The 17,454-nt window shown below is 39.8% G+C and overlaps 1 protein-coding gene across 4 annotated transcripts in view; it reads right to left on the bottom strand.

Moving 5' to 3' along the window:
• Nucleotides 1-17,454, bottom strand: part of gabra1 (gamma-aminobutyric acid type A receptor subunit alpha1) — a 91,083-nt gene that overhangs the window by 34,369 nt on the left and 39,260 nt on the right. For all 4 annotated transcript variants that reach the window (XM_057820258.1, XM_057820259.1, XM_057820256.1 and 1 more), the window contains exons 7-8: nt 13,358-13,501; nt 10,111-10,263 (exon numbers count right to left, since the gene is read on the bottom strand). In XM_057820258.1, coding sequence (XP_057676241.1) covers nt 10,111-10,263; nt 13,358-13,501 — 297 coding nt within the window. The remainder of the gene's footprint in view (nt 1-10,110; nt 10,264-13,357; nt 13,502-17,454) is intronic.

Here is a 17,454-nt window from a genome sequence, read left to right as displayed (position 1 = left end):
AACCTGTATAGCGTGCTAAGCTAACGTTGCTAATGCAATGCTTGTGTACTTTTTTTTTGTAGTTTTACGACGGTCTAAAGAGGACAATGGTTTGAGGCCATTTTATTAATAAATCAGATGAAAAAGAAAGAAGTCTGATTATTATGGCGTCGTTCACTAGCTGTCTAGCTTTGGAAAAAGTAGACGCTTCGGAGTGAGGACAGCATAGACAGATTTAAATGACAGTAGAGTGAAATGCCCACTACAGTCCTTATGTACCTTATGTTGAATGTATATATCCATCTTGTGTCTTATCTTTCCATTCCAACAATTTATTCTACAGAATATATATATAATTTACAGAAAAATATGGCATATTTTATAAATGGTTTGAATTGCGATTAATTACGATTAATTACGATTAATTAATTTTTAAGCTGTAATTAACTCGATTAAAAATTTTAATCGTTTGACAGCCCTAATTTGGAGTATATTAAATAGGCACTTTTTTGCTTGCATTTTTTTTTTTTTTTTTTTACAAACTCTTGCTGTGCTTCTTATTGAATAATGGATATTTTGGAGAATTGTTTTTATTGTTTTGAATGTACTTAAAAATGAATGAAAGCGGTTGGCTGTGGAAGTTTTTCTACACAAATTTGCCGGTGTGGGCGCAATTATTTTTCCCCGACGTATTAGGGCAGAATCCTCGTTTAAAAAAAAAAAAAAAAAAAAAAAAAAAAAAAAAAAACCTGATACGTGTGGACATGGACTTAGTTAAAGCAGACTGTTTTTTCATCGGTGTTATTTTGACGAAGAGCAGATCACATTTGATGGTGATTTTATGCGGAAATGTGAGAAATTCCAAAAGGTTCAGATACTTTTTCGTACCACTGTACAGTAGAGGTCCGTCTTAGCCAATTGGATGCCAGGAATTCTAGGCAATAGACAACCTGACCAAACACTGCTAAATGCCTTCTAACTACACATACAATAAGAAAATATCACACTTTGTGAATTTATAACTGAAACTATGGCGAATTTTCATCTCGTTCTCGCGTCGTCAGATGACAACTGGCATCCATCTCGTTATGTTTTAGTCTCCCAAGACACGTTTTCTTTGTGACGTCATCATCATGAAAAAAAATTGTTCGTTAACAGAATATTTTCGTCATCGTTGACGTAAACAACACTGGTCTGAAAGTACTCTCAGGCAGAGACACTTTGAGTTTCCCCTCATTGAAAGACCAACATCCAACATCAGTCAAAATCCAATCAGGCCCCACGTTATCTATTGCCATTGTGTGCTTAACTCACCCTCCTGAGATCTGTTAGCATCGCTCTTTGCAGGGGTTGTTCAGTCATAATGGAACATTTATGAGCATCCACTTGCGCATATATGCTATGAAAAACAGGCGCTGTCACCCTCTTCACAACCCTACAACATACAGTATAGGCTAAAGTACTATAGGTCTTTTCCCTTAACGACTAACGTAAACAAAGAGCCTCTTGAGAGGAATAAGGAAAAACGCTGCCAAGTGTCCAATACCCATTATCACTGTCACTTTAACTAACCAGGATCTGACCATGACCACAATCTATTTTTTTTTTTAACATGGACAAATGAGCAAAAACAAACCATAAAATCCTTTTGAATATATGCAATGTTTTTCAGCACAGTAATGCAGTAAATAAGATAAAGGCTTCCTACTGCTGTGTTTGGAAATTGCCTTCAGCTGGATTTAGCGAGATCGTGCTTTCTCATCACGTCACATGATTTAAATCATGTTTTCCCCGCTGCATTTGATCACGTTAATGAGCCTTGTTGGACACATCTGATCACAGAGCACAAATTAAGCTTAGCAGTGGTGCATACTTTGATAAATTGTGTAAATCTAAGGAAGAGTATGCTCTAAATAACAATGTTTTGTACCTTAGTGGATGTTCTTTCACTTTGTTCTCTATACCTGGGGGAAAAATATACTTTTTTTTTGGACCATTTAAATGTTTTACAAGACTGTGTTGGCAGTGATCAGTTTCAAAAGTCTGTATGTAAAGGTAGGAAGTGTCCGAATCAGCGTTTGTCATCAAAACTTAATGCTTCTGAAATCTTAATCAATGGTCAAATGTATGCTGGCACAAGTGATGCACAATTCATTTTTCAATCGCTTTCATCTTTTATCAGAGCGAAATGTCTGCCTGGCTTCACCACGCTTGGCCGTGAACGAAAGGAGGGCAAGACATTAAAACCGGGATTGGCAGTAAGTACTCCTGTTCCTTTCCGTGTTTAACACAACTTTACTTTTGATAGCTTAAATCATTAATCCATACAGCCATGCAAATTACTCGAATGCAAATGAAAAATGCATTAACGGAGCACTTCTAATTGGCTTCTGCGGTTTAATGTATTCTTATTTTATGCAAACTCTTAGAATGAAACCTGTTTTGATGGGTTTATGAGATGTACTGGTATTAGGGTTGCCAACTCCCTGGAAAAGAAAAAAACGTACACTTCATTGGTAGAGCCGTCAGTCCAACAACCGTCACCCTTTAATTATTTTTTTTGTATGTGGAAAGTGATGTTTTTATTTCAATTATGCTACTATCATAATTTCAATCAAAACTAAATTAGGCACATATTTGAGTTAAGTAAGTACATTAAAAACGGTATCAGCAATTTATTTTTAATAGGGTTGTTCCGATCATGTTTTTTTGCTCCCGATCCCGATCGTTTTAGTTTGAGTATCTGCCGATCCCGATATTTCCCGATCCGATTACTTTTTTTTGCTCCCGATTCAATTCCAATCGTTGCCGATAATTTTTCCCGATCATATACAGTTGTGGTCAAAAGTTTACATACACTTGTGAAGAACATAATGTCATGGCTCTCTTGAGTTTCCAGTTATTTCTACAACTCTGATTTTTCTCCGATAGAGTGATTGGAACAGATACTTCTTTGTCACAAAAACATTCATGAAGTTTGGTTCTTTTATGACTTTATTATGGTTTAACAGAAAAGGTGATCAAATCTGCTGGGTCAAAAATATACATACATGGATCTGAAAAAGCGAATCATTGACTTGAACACGTCAGGAAAGTCACTTGGAGCCATTTCAAAGCAGCTGCAGGTCCCAAGAGCAACAGTGCAAACAATTGTTTGTAAGTATAAAGTGCATGGCACTGTTTTGTCACTGCCACGATCAGGAAGAAAACGCAAGCTATCACCTGCTGCTGAGAGAAAATTGGTCAGGAGGGTGAAGATTCAACCGAGAATCACCAAAAAGCAGATCTGCCAAGAATTAGAAGCTGCTGGAACACAGGTGTCAGTGTCCACAGTCAGGCGTGTTTTGCATCTCCATTGACTGAGAGGCTGCCGTGCAAGAAGGAAGCCCTTGTTCCAAAAGCGGCACCTTAAGGCTCGACTGAAGTTTGCTGCTGATCACATGGACAAAGATAAGACCTTCTGGAGGAAAGTTCTGTGGTCAGACGAAACAAAAATCGAGCTGTTTGGCCACAATGCCCAGCAATATGTTTGGAGGAGAAAAGGTGAGGCCTTTAACCCCAAGTACACCATGCCTACCGTCAAGCACGGTGGTGGTAGTATTATGCTGTGGGGCTGTTTTGCTTCCAATGGAACTGGTGCTTTACAGAGAGTAAATGGGATAATGAAGAAGGAGGATTACCTTCAAATTCTTCAAGATAACCTAACGTCATCAGCCCGAAGATTGGGTCTTGGGCGCAGTTGGGTGTTCCAACAGGACAATGACCCCAAACACGCATCAAAAGTGGTAATGGAATGGCTAAATCAGGCTAGAATTAAGGTTTTCGAATGCCCTTCCCAAAGTCCTGACTTAAACCCCATTGAGAACTTGTGGACAATGCTGAAGAAACAAGTCCATGTCAGAAAGCCATCAAATTTAACTGAACTGCACCAATTCTGTCAAGAGGAGTGGTCAAAGATTCAACCAGAAGCTTGCCAGAAGCTTGTGGATGGCTACCAAAAGCGCCTAATTGAAGTGAAAATGGCCAAGGGACATGTTACCAAATATTAATGCTGCTGTGTGTATATTTTTGACCCAGCAGATTTGATCACTTTTTTCTGTTCACCCATAATAAAGTCATAAAAGAACCAAACTTCATGAATGTTTTTTTTTTGTGACAAAGAAGTATCTGTTCCAATCACTCTATCAGAGAAAAATCAGAGTTGTAGAAATAACTGGAAACTCAAGAGAGCCATGACATTATGCTCTTCACAAGTGTATGTAAACTTTTGACCACAACTGTACATTCAACATACAGTACATAAGTACTGTATTTGTTTATTATGACAATAAATCCTCAAGATGGCATTTACATTATTAACATTCTTTCTGTGAGAGGGATCCACGGATAGAAAGACTTGTGACTTTGTATATTGTGACTAAATATTGCCATCTAGTGTATTTGTTGAGCTTTCAGTAAATTATACTGCAGCCATGCCCCAATGCATGACGGGAAGTGGAACCATGGTGGGAAGTAAAACCATGACTGTGCGTCGTGCTACCAATGGATATATCTTCTCTGCTTTGGGAAATAACTTAAGGTGTTAAGACAAATATCAATTGTCACCTTGCTTACCCACATTGCTTACCATGATAAATCTAATCATAGGGAGAGGGATTGTAAGGTTTTAGCCAATTGAAGAATGACTCCAAAGGCTGCCAAAATTCACTCAACTCATTTTGCGCTGCCTTTTATCTCTCTATGTAGGTAAAATGGCGTCATTACAGATTGAGCGCGACAATGAGTGAGAGGGTCGTGCAGCGCATATATTAATAGCGTTAAATATTTTAACGTGACCCTACCTTAAGCCTGAACTAAGACTCTGGATGAGTGTAACATATTATGTCTGTAACGTTAAATACAATTGGAAAACGATTTAATAAAAAAAAAAAAAAGGAAAAAAAAAAAAAATATATATATATATATATGTGTGTTATAAAAAGGCATGGCCGATATTTTTTTGCCGATTCCGATACTTTGAAAATGACGTGATGGGACCCTTTTAATACAAAAAAAAAATACTAGACTAAATTTAACATCTATCCATCCATACATAATCTTCCGCCTAATCCGGGTTCAGGTCGTGGGAGCAGCAACTTTAGTGGGGAACCCCAGACTACTCTCTCCCCAGCCACTTCAACCAGCTCCTCCTGTGGGACCCCAAGGCGTTCCCAAGCCAGCTGAGAGACAGTCTCTAAAGCATGTCCTGGTCGTACCTGGGGCCTCCAACTAGTGGGACACGCCCAGAACACCTCTCTAGGGAGGCGTCCAGGAGGCATCCGAACCAGATGCCCAAGCCACCTCAGCTGGCTCCTCTCAACATGGAGGAGTAGTGGCTCGACCCTGAGTCCCTCCTGGATGACCAGGCTTCTCTAAGAGAGAGCCCGGACACCCCTACGGAGGAAACTCATTTCGGCCACTTGTATCCGGGATCTTATTTCATTCACAACCCACAGCTTGTGACCATAGGCGAGGGTAGGAATGTAGATCCATTGTTAAATCGAGTAAATTGAGAGTTTTAACCATTTGGCTCAGCTCCCTCTTCACCACAACGGACATGTACAGAGTCCGCATCACTGCATACGCTGCACCGATCCACCTGTCGATCTCCCGCTCTCTCCTACCCTCATTCATGAACAAGACCCTAAGATACTTGAACTCCTCCACTTGGGGCAGGACCTCATCCCCACCTAGAGAGGACACGTCACCCTTTTCCGACTGAGGACCATGGTCTCGGATTTGGAGGTGCTGATCTTCATCCCAACCGCTTCACACTCGGCTGCGAACCGCTCCAGTGAGAGGTAGAGATCATAGCTTGATGAAGCCAACAGCACCACCTCAACTGAAAAAAATCAGAGATGCAATGCTGAGGCCACCAAACCGGACCCCCTCAACACTTCGGCTGAGCCTAGAAATTCTGTCCATAAAAGTTAAGAACAGAGTCGGTGACAGAGAGCAAAATTGGCAGAGTCTAACCCTCACTGGGAACGAATCTGACTTACAGCCGGAAATGCAGACCAAACTCTGGCACCGGTCGTACAGTTACCGAACAGCCTTTACCAGGGGACACGATACCCCGTACTCCCAAAGCACCCACTGCAGGACCGAGGAACACGGTCGAACACCTTCTCCACATCCACAAAACACATGTAGACCGGTTGGGCGAACCCCCATGAACCCTTGAGGACTCTGCAAAGGGTGTAGAGCTGGTCCATTGTTCCACAGCTGGGACGAAAACCACACTGCTCCTCCTGAATCCGAGATTCGACTTCCTGACGGGCACTCCTCTCCAGCACCTCTGAATAGACTTTACCAGAGAGGCTGAGGAGTGTAATCCCTCTGATTGGAACACACCCTTCTGTACCAACCCCCTGCCAAAAAAAAAAAAAAACCTACACCTACATCTGAGACATACTAGACTCCATACAAAGACTCAAACCAAAGCTCTCTCATGAAATTCTGATGTTTGATTTCATTTCAGATTTTTTTTTTCATATCAGTTCATGTTCAAATTCATGTCAATGTCCCCCTGAAGTGGACCCATTCATGGATAGCTCTCTGAAGCCACCGCGTTGCATTACCATAATGCACATAATGCAAACAATGATCCAAATGAGGGACGGCTATGTTGACTTCGTTGTTCCTTGTGGAGGCTGGCCAGACCGCAGTAGTTTTGCAGGTTCACACAGTTTAATGTTATGCTAACTCTGATGCAGGTTGGACTTTCTTTAGCAAAATTAGTGGGGTTTTCCCCCATCTCCACAACATTGACGTCTTTTTACATTACTTACAATGGCTGCTGCTGGCCGAAAAATTCTAATACCCCTCCTCTTCGAAGGGGGCGGAGGAGGCGACATGTTGTCGACGTGAATCTGTCAGGGTTGTGTGCGTGTGTGAGTGGGGGGGAATAGGGGTCAAGTCATCAGCCAATCAAATGTGCGTTTGAGGGAAGAATTCACCGGCTCATTCAGCAAGTGAAAAGGGATAAATGTAAGTCTAAACATAATGAAAATAACTCAGTTAATAATAATGGGAGGGTCTATTTTATCCTTACAGCATATGGGAAGACAATCTAAATCACCTATGTAACTGAAGTCACTATATAATGCAAATAAGGTTGCTTAAAAGTTTCTGGGGACGATATGAGCATCCTGAAAAGTTGGTAGTGCTATGTCCCTATGAAAACCTACGCCCTTGTTTTCAAGGGACAGTTGGCAACCCTAACTGCTACGTACTTTTAGTACCTCCAAACGTATCGAGTATCTTTGTTTCTCTTTAAAGGGATCCTCTGTTTTTAAGACAAGTAATTCTTAAAAGATAAATGTTAGTATGATTTATAATAATTTGATATTAAAACCCCTCTTAATGTTTTTGTTTTAATAAAGTTTGTAAAATTATTTTAAGTGATAGGTCGCCATTCTTGTTACGTCGCAGTGCGTGACGTCACTGGTCCCGTTGCCGAAATTCCAGCATGTCACTCATTAGCTTTCCCAACATGTCGTCAGTTCTACCCTTCCTATTTGAACCAAATCTGAAAAGTGAAGAGCAGGACAGCACTGTAGGTTGTTCACAAGACGAGCTTCAGGGAAAAATGCGTGCAGCAAATACCTGATAAGACAAAAGTTGGGCAAAACTGGTGATGCGAGAGAGTCCTGTTGGGAAGTCCGGTTGGGAGCGAGAGTGTATGCTGTCCGGTTTTATTAGCAGATATTCAAGGTAAGCATATTGCGTTTTCAAACTTATGTCAATATGATTATGTAGATTGTTAGCATCCAGAGCTGTCGTGTGCTTACAGTACAGGCCAAAGAGCACACCTTGTGTAATCCATGTCTTGTACATTGTAACGCGTGGTAGCTAGGATACGTGTATAAAAGTACCAAAAAGGGAGAGAGAAGCTTCCACTTATGCACATTTATTCACAAAAAAATATTTCCACCTTGACCACTCTTCACTCGGGAGCTCAGCAGTACGCAAACACGCGTTCCCTGACGAACTCCCAACATTGTTGTAAGGTCCACGCCAGAGTCACTGACGTCACTGTAGCGTGCCATAGTGCTTTAATTATTTAGTATGATTTGGGGAAAACTCCCACGAAGAACAGTCAACAAAAAAAGATAGCAATAGTAATCCAAATCCGCGTTTTTTACTCACTCGAAGATCCAGGAACTAGACCGATACCTTGGCAATGTCGCAACCGCGATTAGGCTGTCGATTCCACAAAATAGACTGATCCGAAAAGCAGCTGTGGGACCGACGAATCAAAAAAATGGACAGATCCGAAACCAATATTGCAGAAGCGGTGGGACCGTCGGATCCAGAAAATAGACAGATCCCTTACTTGACTGAGGATCCAGGAAAAATGTTCGGGCGCCAGTTGTAACGCGTGGTGGGTAGGATACGTGCATACAGGGACCAAAAAGGGGGAGAAGCTTCCACTTATGCACATTTATTCACTAAAAATAATAATTCCACCTTGACCACTCACTTCACTCCCCTCGTTTCCATTTGACTGGAAATTGCATCCAAAAGCAGCACATCGTGGCATTTTACTTCGCGAGTTTAGGCAGCAGTAAGCAATTGTTGAACACGAAAGATACCAATGACGTCATCACTGCGAGCTCGCGAACCTTGGCGCCAACTAACGGTCAAAATATGGACTAAATATTATAAAATATTGCCATTGATTTAACATTTTATGTGTTTCTAACAACATATTTTGGTACAAGAGAACAATTGTGGTTTATTAGAGCCTACATGTATTTAAGTTAGAGGATCACTTTAACATGTTTTATTCAACATTGCTAAATATTCATGTATTCATTTGTGCAAAGGTTGTTTATTTGATAAAAGATGCAAAAGCATTGATGGCCATTTTGCACTGACCGGTTTATAAAACTGACTAATACGTTGAGATTTTACTCATTAAATTGTTGTGAAATTACTTCTTAGTTAGCATTTCTGTTTACGCTGAAATTCTAATTATCTCTTAACAACATAATAAACCAGAATTGTCTCTTTATTGATTGGCTTCTCGACTAAATTCTTTGAGGATTGCACTCATTATTTTCCATCTCAGTTAATGCATGATAATTACCCAAATGACCGATTTAGTGTGCCGTTTTAAATGTGTGTTTATATGTACGTATGTGTGGTGTTTGGTATGCTGTGTTAGCCCAATTGCAATTCAGCTGCGCAAAACCCAGCAGTGATTACATGCAGAACACCCACATGAATGACCTAGATATTTTGGGATGTTTAAATCCAATCTGGGCCACCCTCGCTCTCTCCTCAACACACATGACGGCACAGGTAGCTGACACATACACACAGAAATACGCTCTCAAACACTGGAACATTCCAGGGAGTGTTAGGTTTTTAAATACTGCACAAGTGTTGCAAAATAGCTGCAAAATCAGATTGTTTCAGTGAAAGTGGGCCAAGGGAAACACTGACGAGAAAGAGAGAAAGAACGGAACGGGAAAAAAAAGAGGAAAAGGAGTGTCGTGGGAGGTAACTCAAGGACATTCCGCCTGCTGCTGTGTTACAGAGCATGCTGCAGACTAGCAAGCAAGAGCTTCCCTTTTGGCCAGTGTTACATAAGAACCGAGTGTGACAGACAGATACACGCGCGCCGACGCCGACACATACACACGCTCATAGCTTAAACACCACTGAGCTTTTTGCCTGAAATTTCACTGCAGCCCAACTGATTAAAGCTCTTTTGCCCTCATTGGAGCAGAATGGAATAGAATAGAAATAACTTGTCGCATTGTGGCTTTAATATGCAATTCAAAGATAAGCTCAAAGATGTCACGTATGCTCAAAGGAGAATGGTTCGAGGACACGTGAGATATGCCGGGAAGGAATATGCTGATTGGATTCGGTGCCGAGAGTCAGATGAGGAAGATCGATAGAAGTGAGTTGCCAGGCAACCGGCAAAGACTCCAGGAAGTCACAACGCGCCAGCTATTGGCGAGCGGCGGTCCATGCTAATCTCTAAAAGCAGCGACATTTTTAATTTAGTTGACCTTTTTGTGTTTCATTCTACTCGTGGATGTATGAATGTAATAAAGAAGAAACAAATGTACTAACCAAAGACAGTCCTGGCTGGGACGGATTCTCTGTTGAGCCAGAAGGACACCTGTGAGAGGATGACCGTCATGATGCAGGGCAGATAGGTCTGGATTACAAAGTAGCCAATTTTTCTCTTCAGGTGGAAGTGGGTCGTCATCACCACGTACTCGCCTGTGGAACGTACATGGCAATGTCAAGAATGCCACTTTGGCGCATAAAGGAGAAGTCATACCTTGACTTAAAAACTTTTCAGTAGCAGGCATTTACATTTCTTAAAAACCTCAGTGAAGTTGGCCCCCATTAGACGAAACATTGTATAAAAATTAGGGCTGTCAAACGATTAAAATTTTTAAACAATTTAATCACAGCTTAAAAAATTAATCGTAATTAATCGCAATTCAAACCATCTCTAAAATATGCCATATTTTTCTGTAAATTATTGTTGAAGATAAGACACAAGACTGACATAAACATTCAACATACTGTACATAAGTACTGTATTAGTTTATTATAACAATAAATCCACAAGACGGCATTATTATTAACATTCTTTCTGTTAAAAGGATCCACGGATAGAAAGACTTGTAGTTCTTAAAAGATAAATTTGAGTACAAGTTATAGTAATTTTATATTAAAACCCCTCTTAATGTTTTCGTTTTAATAAAATTTGTAAAATTTTCAATCAAAAAATGTACTAGTGTCTTTAACTACGTAAGGTAGTGATTGAAATACACCACAAGGTGTCAATGGTGAGTTTTAAATAGAGATCTAGCCAAGGCAAAGTCTGAGTAAGTTGTATGTGTATTTTGCATAGCTATTTTGATTGGGAATGCCAGTTTGTTGTGCTTTCACTAAATGATACTATAGCAACCTAACTGTTCCACCCAAATGCATGATGGGAAGTTGGGCAACCATGACTGTCAGTGGTGGCTGCAAATGGTATACAGTATGCTCTGTGTTGTGTTCGATTAAGCGTGTTAAGAAAAACATTGAATCCTGTTAGAGATAGGAATATTATTTTTGTTTTGCTTTCACTGAATGATGTTGAAGCGACTTAACTGTTCTGCCCAATTGCATGATGGAAAGGTGGGCAACCATGACTGTCAGTGGTGGCTGCAAATGGTATACAGAATGTTCTGTGTTGTGTTCAACTGAGCGTGTTAAGAAAAACATTGAATCCTGTGAGAGATAGGAATATTGTTTTCGTTGTGCTTCCACTGAATGATGCTGTAGTGACTTAACTGTTCTGCACAATTGCATGATGGGAAGTTGGGCAACCATGACTGTAAGTGGTGGCTGCAAATGGTATACAGTATGATCTGCGTTGTGTTCAATTAAGCGTGTCTCCTGTCGTTCTTCTCCACGTCGTTTACCACAATACATATATTTGTTATGAAAGAGTTGCCAAACCTTAAGCCGATAAAAGGCGTGGTCCAATAAATGCCTGTGTCCATTCGCATTTCTCTGCCTTTTCGCTCTCAGTGTGCTAAAACGGCGTCATTAACCAAAGGTGGTACATTTAAATAGTTTACATGAAATATATCCAACGAATATTTCTCTTGCTAAATTTCTTGATATTAATGATTTGTGCTCTTTTTGTGGAAATGACAATGGAACAATAATGCATTTATGTTTTGACTGTGTTTTGGACTGCTTTTTAATTTTTTTTTTTTTTTTTTTCATGATTATACTTGTCCCTATAATTTGAATGTAAAAGACATTATTTGTTACTACACTTACCCCAGAGATAATAGTTTTGAATATTTCATAAATTTTATACTTTGTCTTTTACTCACAAACAAAAGTTTGCAAAGAAAAACCTCCTATATTTGCATTTTTCCAATCAGAAATAGACTATACACTCAAATCAATGAAACTAGCAGTTCAAAAATCCTCCGGTTAAAATTTCTTTGTTTTTACATGTTAAACTGCATATATGTTTTTTTTTTTTTTTTTTTTTAAACTATATTTTATTTTGCAAAAATAAAGTAACCATGTTGATTGCGTCTGTATGTTTCCATTCTTATTTTGCCAACTGTTTGGTGAGGCAGATGTTTTGTATGCATCTAAGTTCGAATAGAAAATGATTTTTTAAAAATCAATAAAAAGGTAGCAGCACAAACTGATTTTTTCACAGCACCAACGAATGGCACCATTTTAGCTTCATTTTGCAATAAATGGGGTGCTTCATGACATCATCACTCAAAATTAATATCTCAATATTTCAAAAACGATGGCAACAAAAACGAAACATTTCATAGCACAAACCAGCACAAACGAAGCACAGACAACTGACACAATTTTTAGCCATTTGTAGTCAAAATAGTTTTTTTTTTTTTTTTTTTTTTTTTTACCTCAGATTGACCGATAAAAGAATGGTAAATATCTTAAAAATGATAGCAGCACGAACAATTTACATCATTTTTATATAAATTTGGGTCTGATGGAGGGCCATTTTCACGGAGGTTTCTTAAAAATACATTGTGTCTTGTCTTAAAAAAGAAGCAATGAACTAGAACTATCTATAAATAAATAAGTGTAGTCATCAGTACAGGGATTCCATTTGATAAACGGAAAGGTGTTCTCACTTCAGTAGCAACTGTTGATTGACCAACAGTGTCATGTTGGTCTTTAGTCGGACTAAACAATTTGTGTTTCAATCATATGTGACTATCACAATTGTCAGCCTCTGAATCGTCTCACTGGGAGTTAACTCACAGTAACTTCTTCAATTTTAAGTTGTCTTATTAAAAGATGCTTGGCTATTGTATTTTATGCTGTGGCAATTTTTGCCAGTATCATTGGACTAAAAGCGATATGGTCTAAAATGCTCTGCAATGGCCAGTAGGAAAATTCCAAATCTAGGACATGGCCTTTCATTTCGGTAAAATGATGAATGGGTGCTTCTGACACTGACATAGCCATCAAATTGTTTCATTTTCAGTACAACCTGAAAACGTTGCTTGTGCAGTGATGACAAATAAGTAAGACAGATGTCCCCATGTCAAAGTAAAGCAATGAAAAATTGGCCACTTTTACACATTATGCGCCTATTTTCTTGTCTAACGTTCCCTATCAGAAAAAATAAAACTCACACATTTTCCAAACATTAATTCAGACTGCTTCTTTTTTGATTCTATGCTCTTCCAAACGAAATCTGAGCACTTACACCAAATTTAGTTTTGACTAATTGAACCAGACAAGTGCAAATGCTGCCTCAGAGTGTGGAACAAGAGGCAGGAATAGACCAGAGATATATATATACCTGTGCTGGACTGTACCACTCCAGAAGCCACACTCTGCCCCATCAGATCGTACTGGTTTAACCTTGAACCGTCGTCCGCCACCACCACGGAATTATCAACTCCTTTGGTCCATACGTACACCACTTCGGCTCGGGTGTAAGCATCTGCGAAGGGATGAGAAATATAATTTCATCTGCATTCCAGAAACCAAGGGCTTAGGTTTGGTCTCAACATTAGTAGGGACGATATACCAGCATAACCTGCATGTACACTTTTTGCTGGGGACAGGACTTTAATAAGACCAATATATGATATAAAACCATTTCTCACGAATATAAACCTAATTAATTGGTAGATTAATTGGACTCAGGTTTTTCCTGCAAAAACATCCTGAAAAATTCATTCTTCCATTAATGATTGCATGTCGTCCAGGCCCTTAGGCGGCAAAACAGCCCCAAATCATGATGCTCCCTCCACCATGCTTCACGGTGGGAATGTTGGTGAGCTGTTCCATTTTTCCTCCACACATGACGTTGTGTGTTACCCCCAAACAATTCAACTTTGGTTTCAATAGTCCACAAAGTATTAGCCAAAACTTCTATAGAGTGTCCAAGTGCCTTTTTGCGAACATTAAACGAGCAACCAGTGTTGTTTTTGACAGCCATTTTAATTCCCGTCTTAGTTTTCGTCTTTTGGATGATAATACTTATTAGTCTTAGTCAAATTTTAGTCATTTCAAAATATGTTTGTCTTCATCTAGTTTTTGTTGATGAAAACTCTAATGTCGTCTAGTTTTAATCGTTGTTATCTCAATATTTTCGTCTGTAAAATTCAAAAGATTTACTCCAAAAATAAGGTTTCCAATGAACATTGGCAGAAGAGCAAATATTGCTACAATATTTTTATTTAGTTATACCCGGCTGGACGCCACGAACTGTATGTAAAAATAGTTGTCCAAGAGTTTAGGAGGACAATCACTGTTAACAATAGCCTAATACTAACGTGGACGTGAATGCTAAACTAACGCTATGAGTTACATTTAGCACTCAGCACTGACCTTTTAAGGCTAAAACAACATAGCATGTTCTCTCTTGCCGAGATAAAACGAAATAATACCGTGTGTGTCTCAAAACAAACAATGGGGAGACTGGAGAGGACACTAGACTAGTGGGTAGGTATGGGGGTTGCAGCACGTCACATGAGTGACACCACCAGGCAGGCTAACTACACATAAAATGTCACGCGTTGTTAACATGCGACGAAAACTAAGGCGCATTTTCGTCTTGTTTTCGTTTTGTCAGACAAAAACTGGCATTCGTGTTGATGAGTTTTAGTCTCCTAAGATCCCTTTTTAGCTCGTTATCGTCATGAAAAAATTGTTCGTCGACGAAATATTTTCGTTTTGGTCATTGTTGACGAAAACAACACTGCGAGCAAGAATTTAAAAAAAAAATTTCGACAGCAGTGGCTTCCTCCGTGGAGTCCTCCCATAAACACCATCTTTGGCCGTAGTTTTACATATAGTTAATGTGCGCACAGAGATATTGGACTGTGCCAGTGGTTTCTGTAAGTCTTAAGCAGACACTCCAGGGTTCTTTTTTTTACCTCTCTGAGTATTCTGCGCTGAACTCTTGGTGTCATCTTTGGTGGACGACCACTTCTTGTGAGAGAACCAACAGTGCCAAACTCTCTCCATTTCTAGACAACTTCCCTGACTGTCGATTGATGAACATCCAGACTTTTAGAGATGGTTTTGTCTTCTTTTCCAGCTTTATACTAATCAACAATTCTTGAGCGCAGGTCTTCAGACAGCTCTTTTGACATTAGACAATGCTTCTCATCAAGACATTTCTTACCAGGTGTGTGTTTTATAGTGTGCAGAGCAGCTGTAAGCCACTTATCAGTGATTGGGCACACACCTGACTTAAAACGTTTGGTAAAAATTGGTTTCAATTGCTCTATAAGTCCCCTTAGGCAGAGGGTTCACATACTTATTTTTCCATTTTTGTCCTTTTATGCATGCTATCCTCATTAAAATATGAAAACTTATAAATGTTTGGGTGGTTTTACTTAAAGCAGACACTGTATTTTCATCTGTGTGATTTTGACAAAGATCAGATCTAATTTGATGGTGATTTTATGCAGAAATGTGACAGTCTAAAAGGTTGATTTTTTTTCCGTACCACTGTATAATGCAAATGAGGTTGCTTAAAAGTTGGTAGGGACAATTTGAGCATAATGAAAAGTTAAAATATGAAAACTTATAAATGTTTGGGTGGTTTTACTTAAAGCAGACACTGTATTTTCATCTGTGTGATTTTGACAAAGATCAGATCTCATTTGATGGTGATTTTATGCAGAAATGTGAAAGTCTAAAAGGTTGTTTTTTTTTTTCGTACAACTGTATAATGCAAATGAGGTTGCTTAAAAGTTGGAACAATTTGAGCATAATGAAAAGTTAAAATATGAAAACTTATAAATGTTTGGGTGGTTTTACTTAAAGCAGACACTGTATTTTCATCTGTGTGATTTTGACAAAGGTCAGATCTCATTTGATGGTGATTTTATGCAGAAATGTGAAAGTCTAAAAGGTTGTTTTTTTTTCGTACCACTGTATAATGCAAATGAGGTTGCTTAAAAGTTGGTAGGAACAATTTGAGCGTCATGAAACGTTAGTGTCATGTCCCTACCGTCTCTATGCAAATCTACGCCCTTACCAGAAACGGTCCCTAATTAACATCTCCAAAGTTTAGATTTAATCTGCCTGTTCCGAGCATATCCGGAGTCATGTCGTTTCCTTCATAACTTGCCTATTTCTTTAATGTGATGTCGTGTCACATTGTGTCATCTTCCAACTTTAAAAGGAACACAAACACACTATCCCAACAGGACGGCGTGACCTTAAAAGAGCCAAGTCAGTGTTTTCTTGCCTCTGGCCAACCAACCTGTCAAGACTGCAGTGTTGCTCGACCACTGCTGAGGAAAGGATGGTCCCGCTGCATACTGCAGCAGAAGGCAGAGAGCTAAACACTGAAATATTTAGGGAGTGGATTCAATTTAAAGAGAAGGTGGGGGTTGGCGGGTGCACGGGTGTCGGCCGAGGACGGATCCTCACGCTCGTGCTGCGCAGCTGTCTGACAAATGGGAACAGGAATGTGCAGCCTTCCTCTCATTGGCCGTTCTTGTTTCCAACCTCCATCATTCTAGAATTGTGCGTATGCCTTCTTCAAGCACAATGCAAGGTGTGGGATTATAGAGTTGTCAGCAGGGAGCAGCTGGTGTGACGCGCTGGAAATTTTTCAAAGAGTGCTGCTTTGGATAAACACAAGTCTGCATGTCGCTTGCCTGCCAGCGTCTGGCAGGGACTTGCATGGCCCTGGCAGGGTCGAAGGAGACCGCGGGGGCCTTAGCGGACACTTCCTCTGGGAAAACATCTGCTGTCATGTTGTCGTCCCTTATCGGTCATGCTTCCAGTTGGATGAGATGCGAGCGCATGGGCAACATGAGATCATGATTTCTCCGTTTTCTATACTGCTTATCGTGCTTAGGATCAAGGCCTGAGCCGGAGTCTATCCTCGCTGATGTTCGTCGAGCTTTCCAGTTAACTAGGTCATCCAAAAAAAAAAGCTGAGAAGGCAACTGGTCTTCTTTTTTAGATCAAAGGATTTCATTTCTTCCTAAATTTGAAGTGGAGAGTCCCTCTACAGCAGGGGTGTCCAAACTTTTTGCAAAGGGGGCCAGATTTGGTGTGGCAAAAATGTGGGGGCCGACCTCGGCTAATGTCCTACACGTAGAACAATATATTTAGGCAAATATTAGTAAGCCATTCTGTGTGTCACATTTGCTTTATTTTTTTTTTAATTAACAATTTCAACAATCTTGCAACTAGCCCTTGTGGCGTTCTATTTCGACTCTCGGGCTCTTGTGAAATATTGCTGCTGTAAAGTTAAACTCGCTTCAATTTCTCGCTACGTATCTTCCCTGTAATCTTGTCGTACATGTCAGCGTGTCTTGTTTGGTTATATCTAGAGAGGTCCGATCACATCATTTTCAAAGTATCGGAATCGGCAAAAAAATATCGGCCATGCCTTTTTTAATATATATATATCTTTTAATT

This window comes from Corythoichthys intestinalis, chromosome 18, assembly GCF_030265065.1.
Source record: "Corythoichthys intestinalis isolate RoL2023-P3 chromosome 18, ASM3026506v1, whole genome shotgun sequence".
NCBI lineage: Eukaryota > Metazoa > Chordata > Actinopteri > Syngnathiformes > Syngnathidae > Corythoichthys > Corythoichthys intestinalis.
Note: the sequence above shows the minus strand (reverse complement) of the source record. Positions and strands in the feature narration are given on the sequence as shown.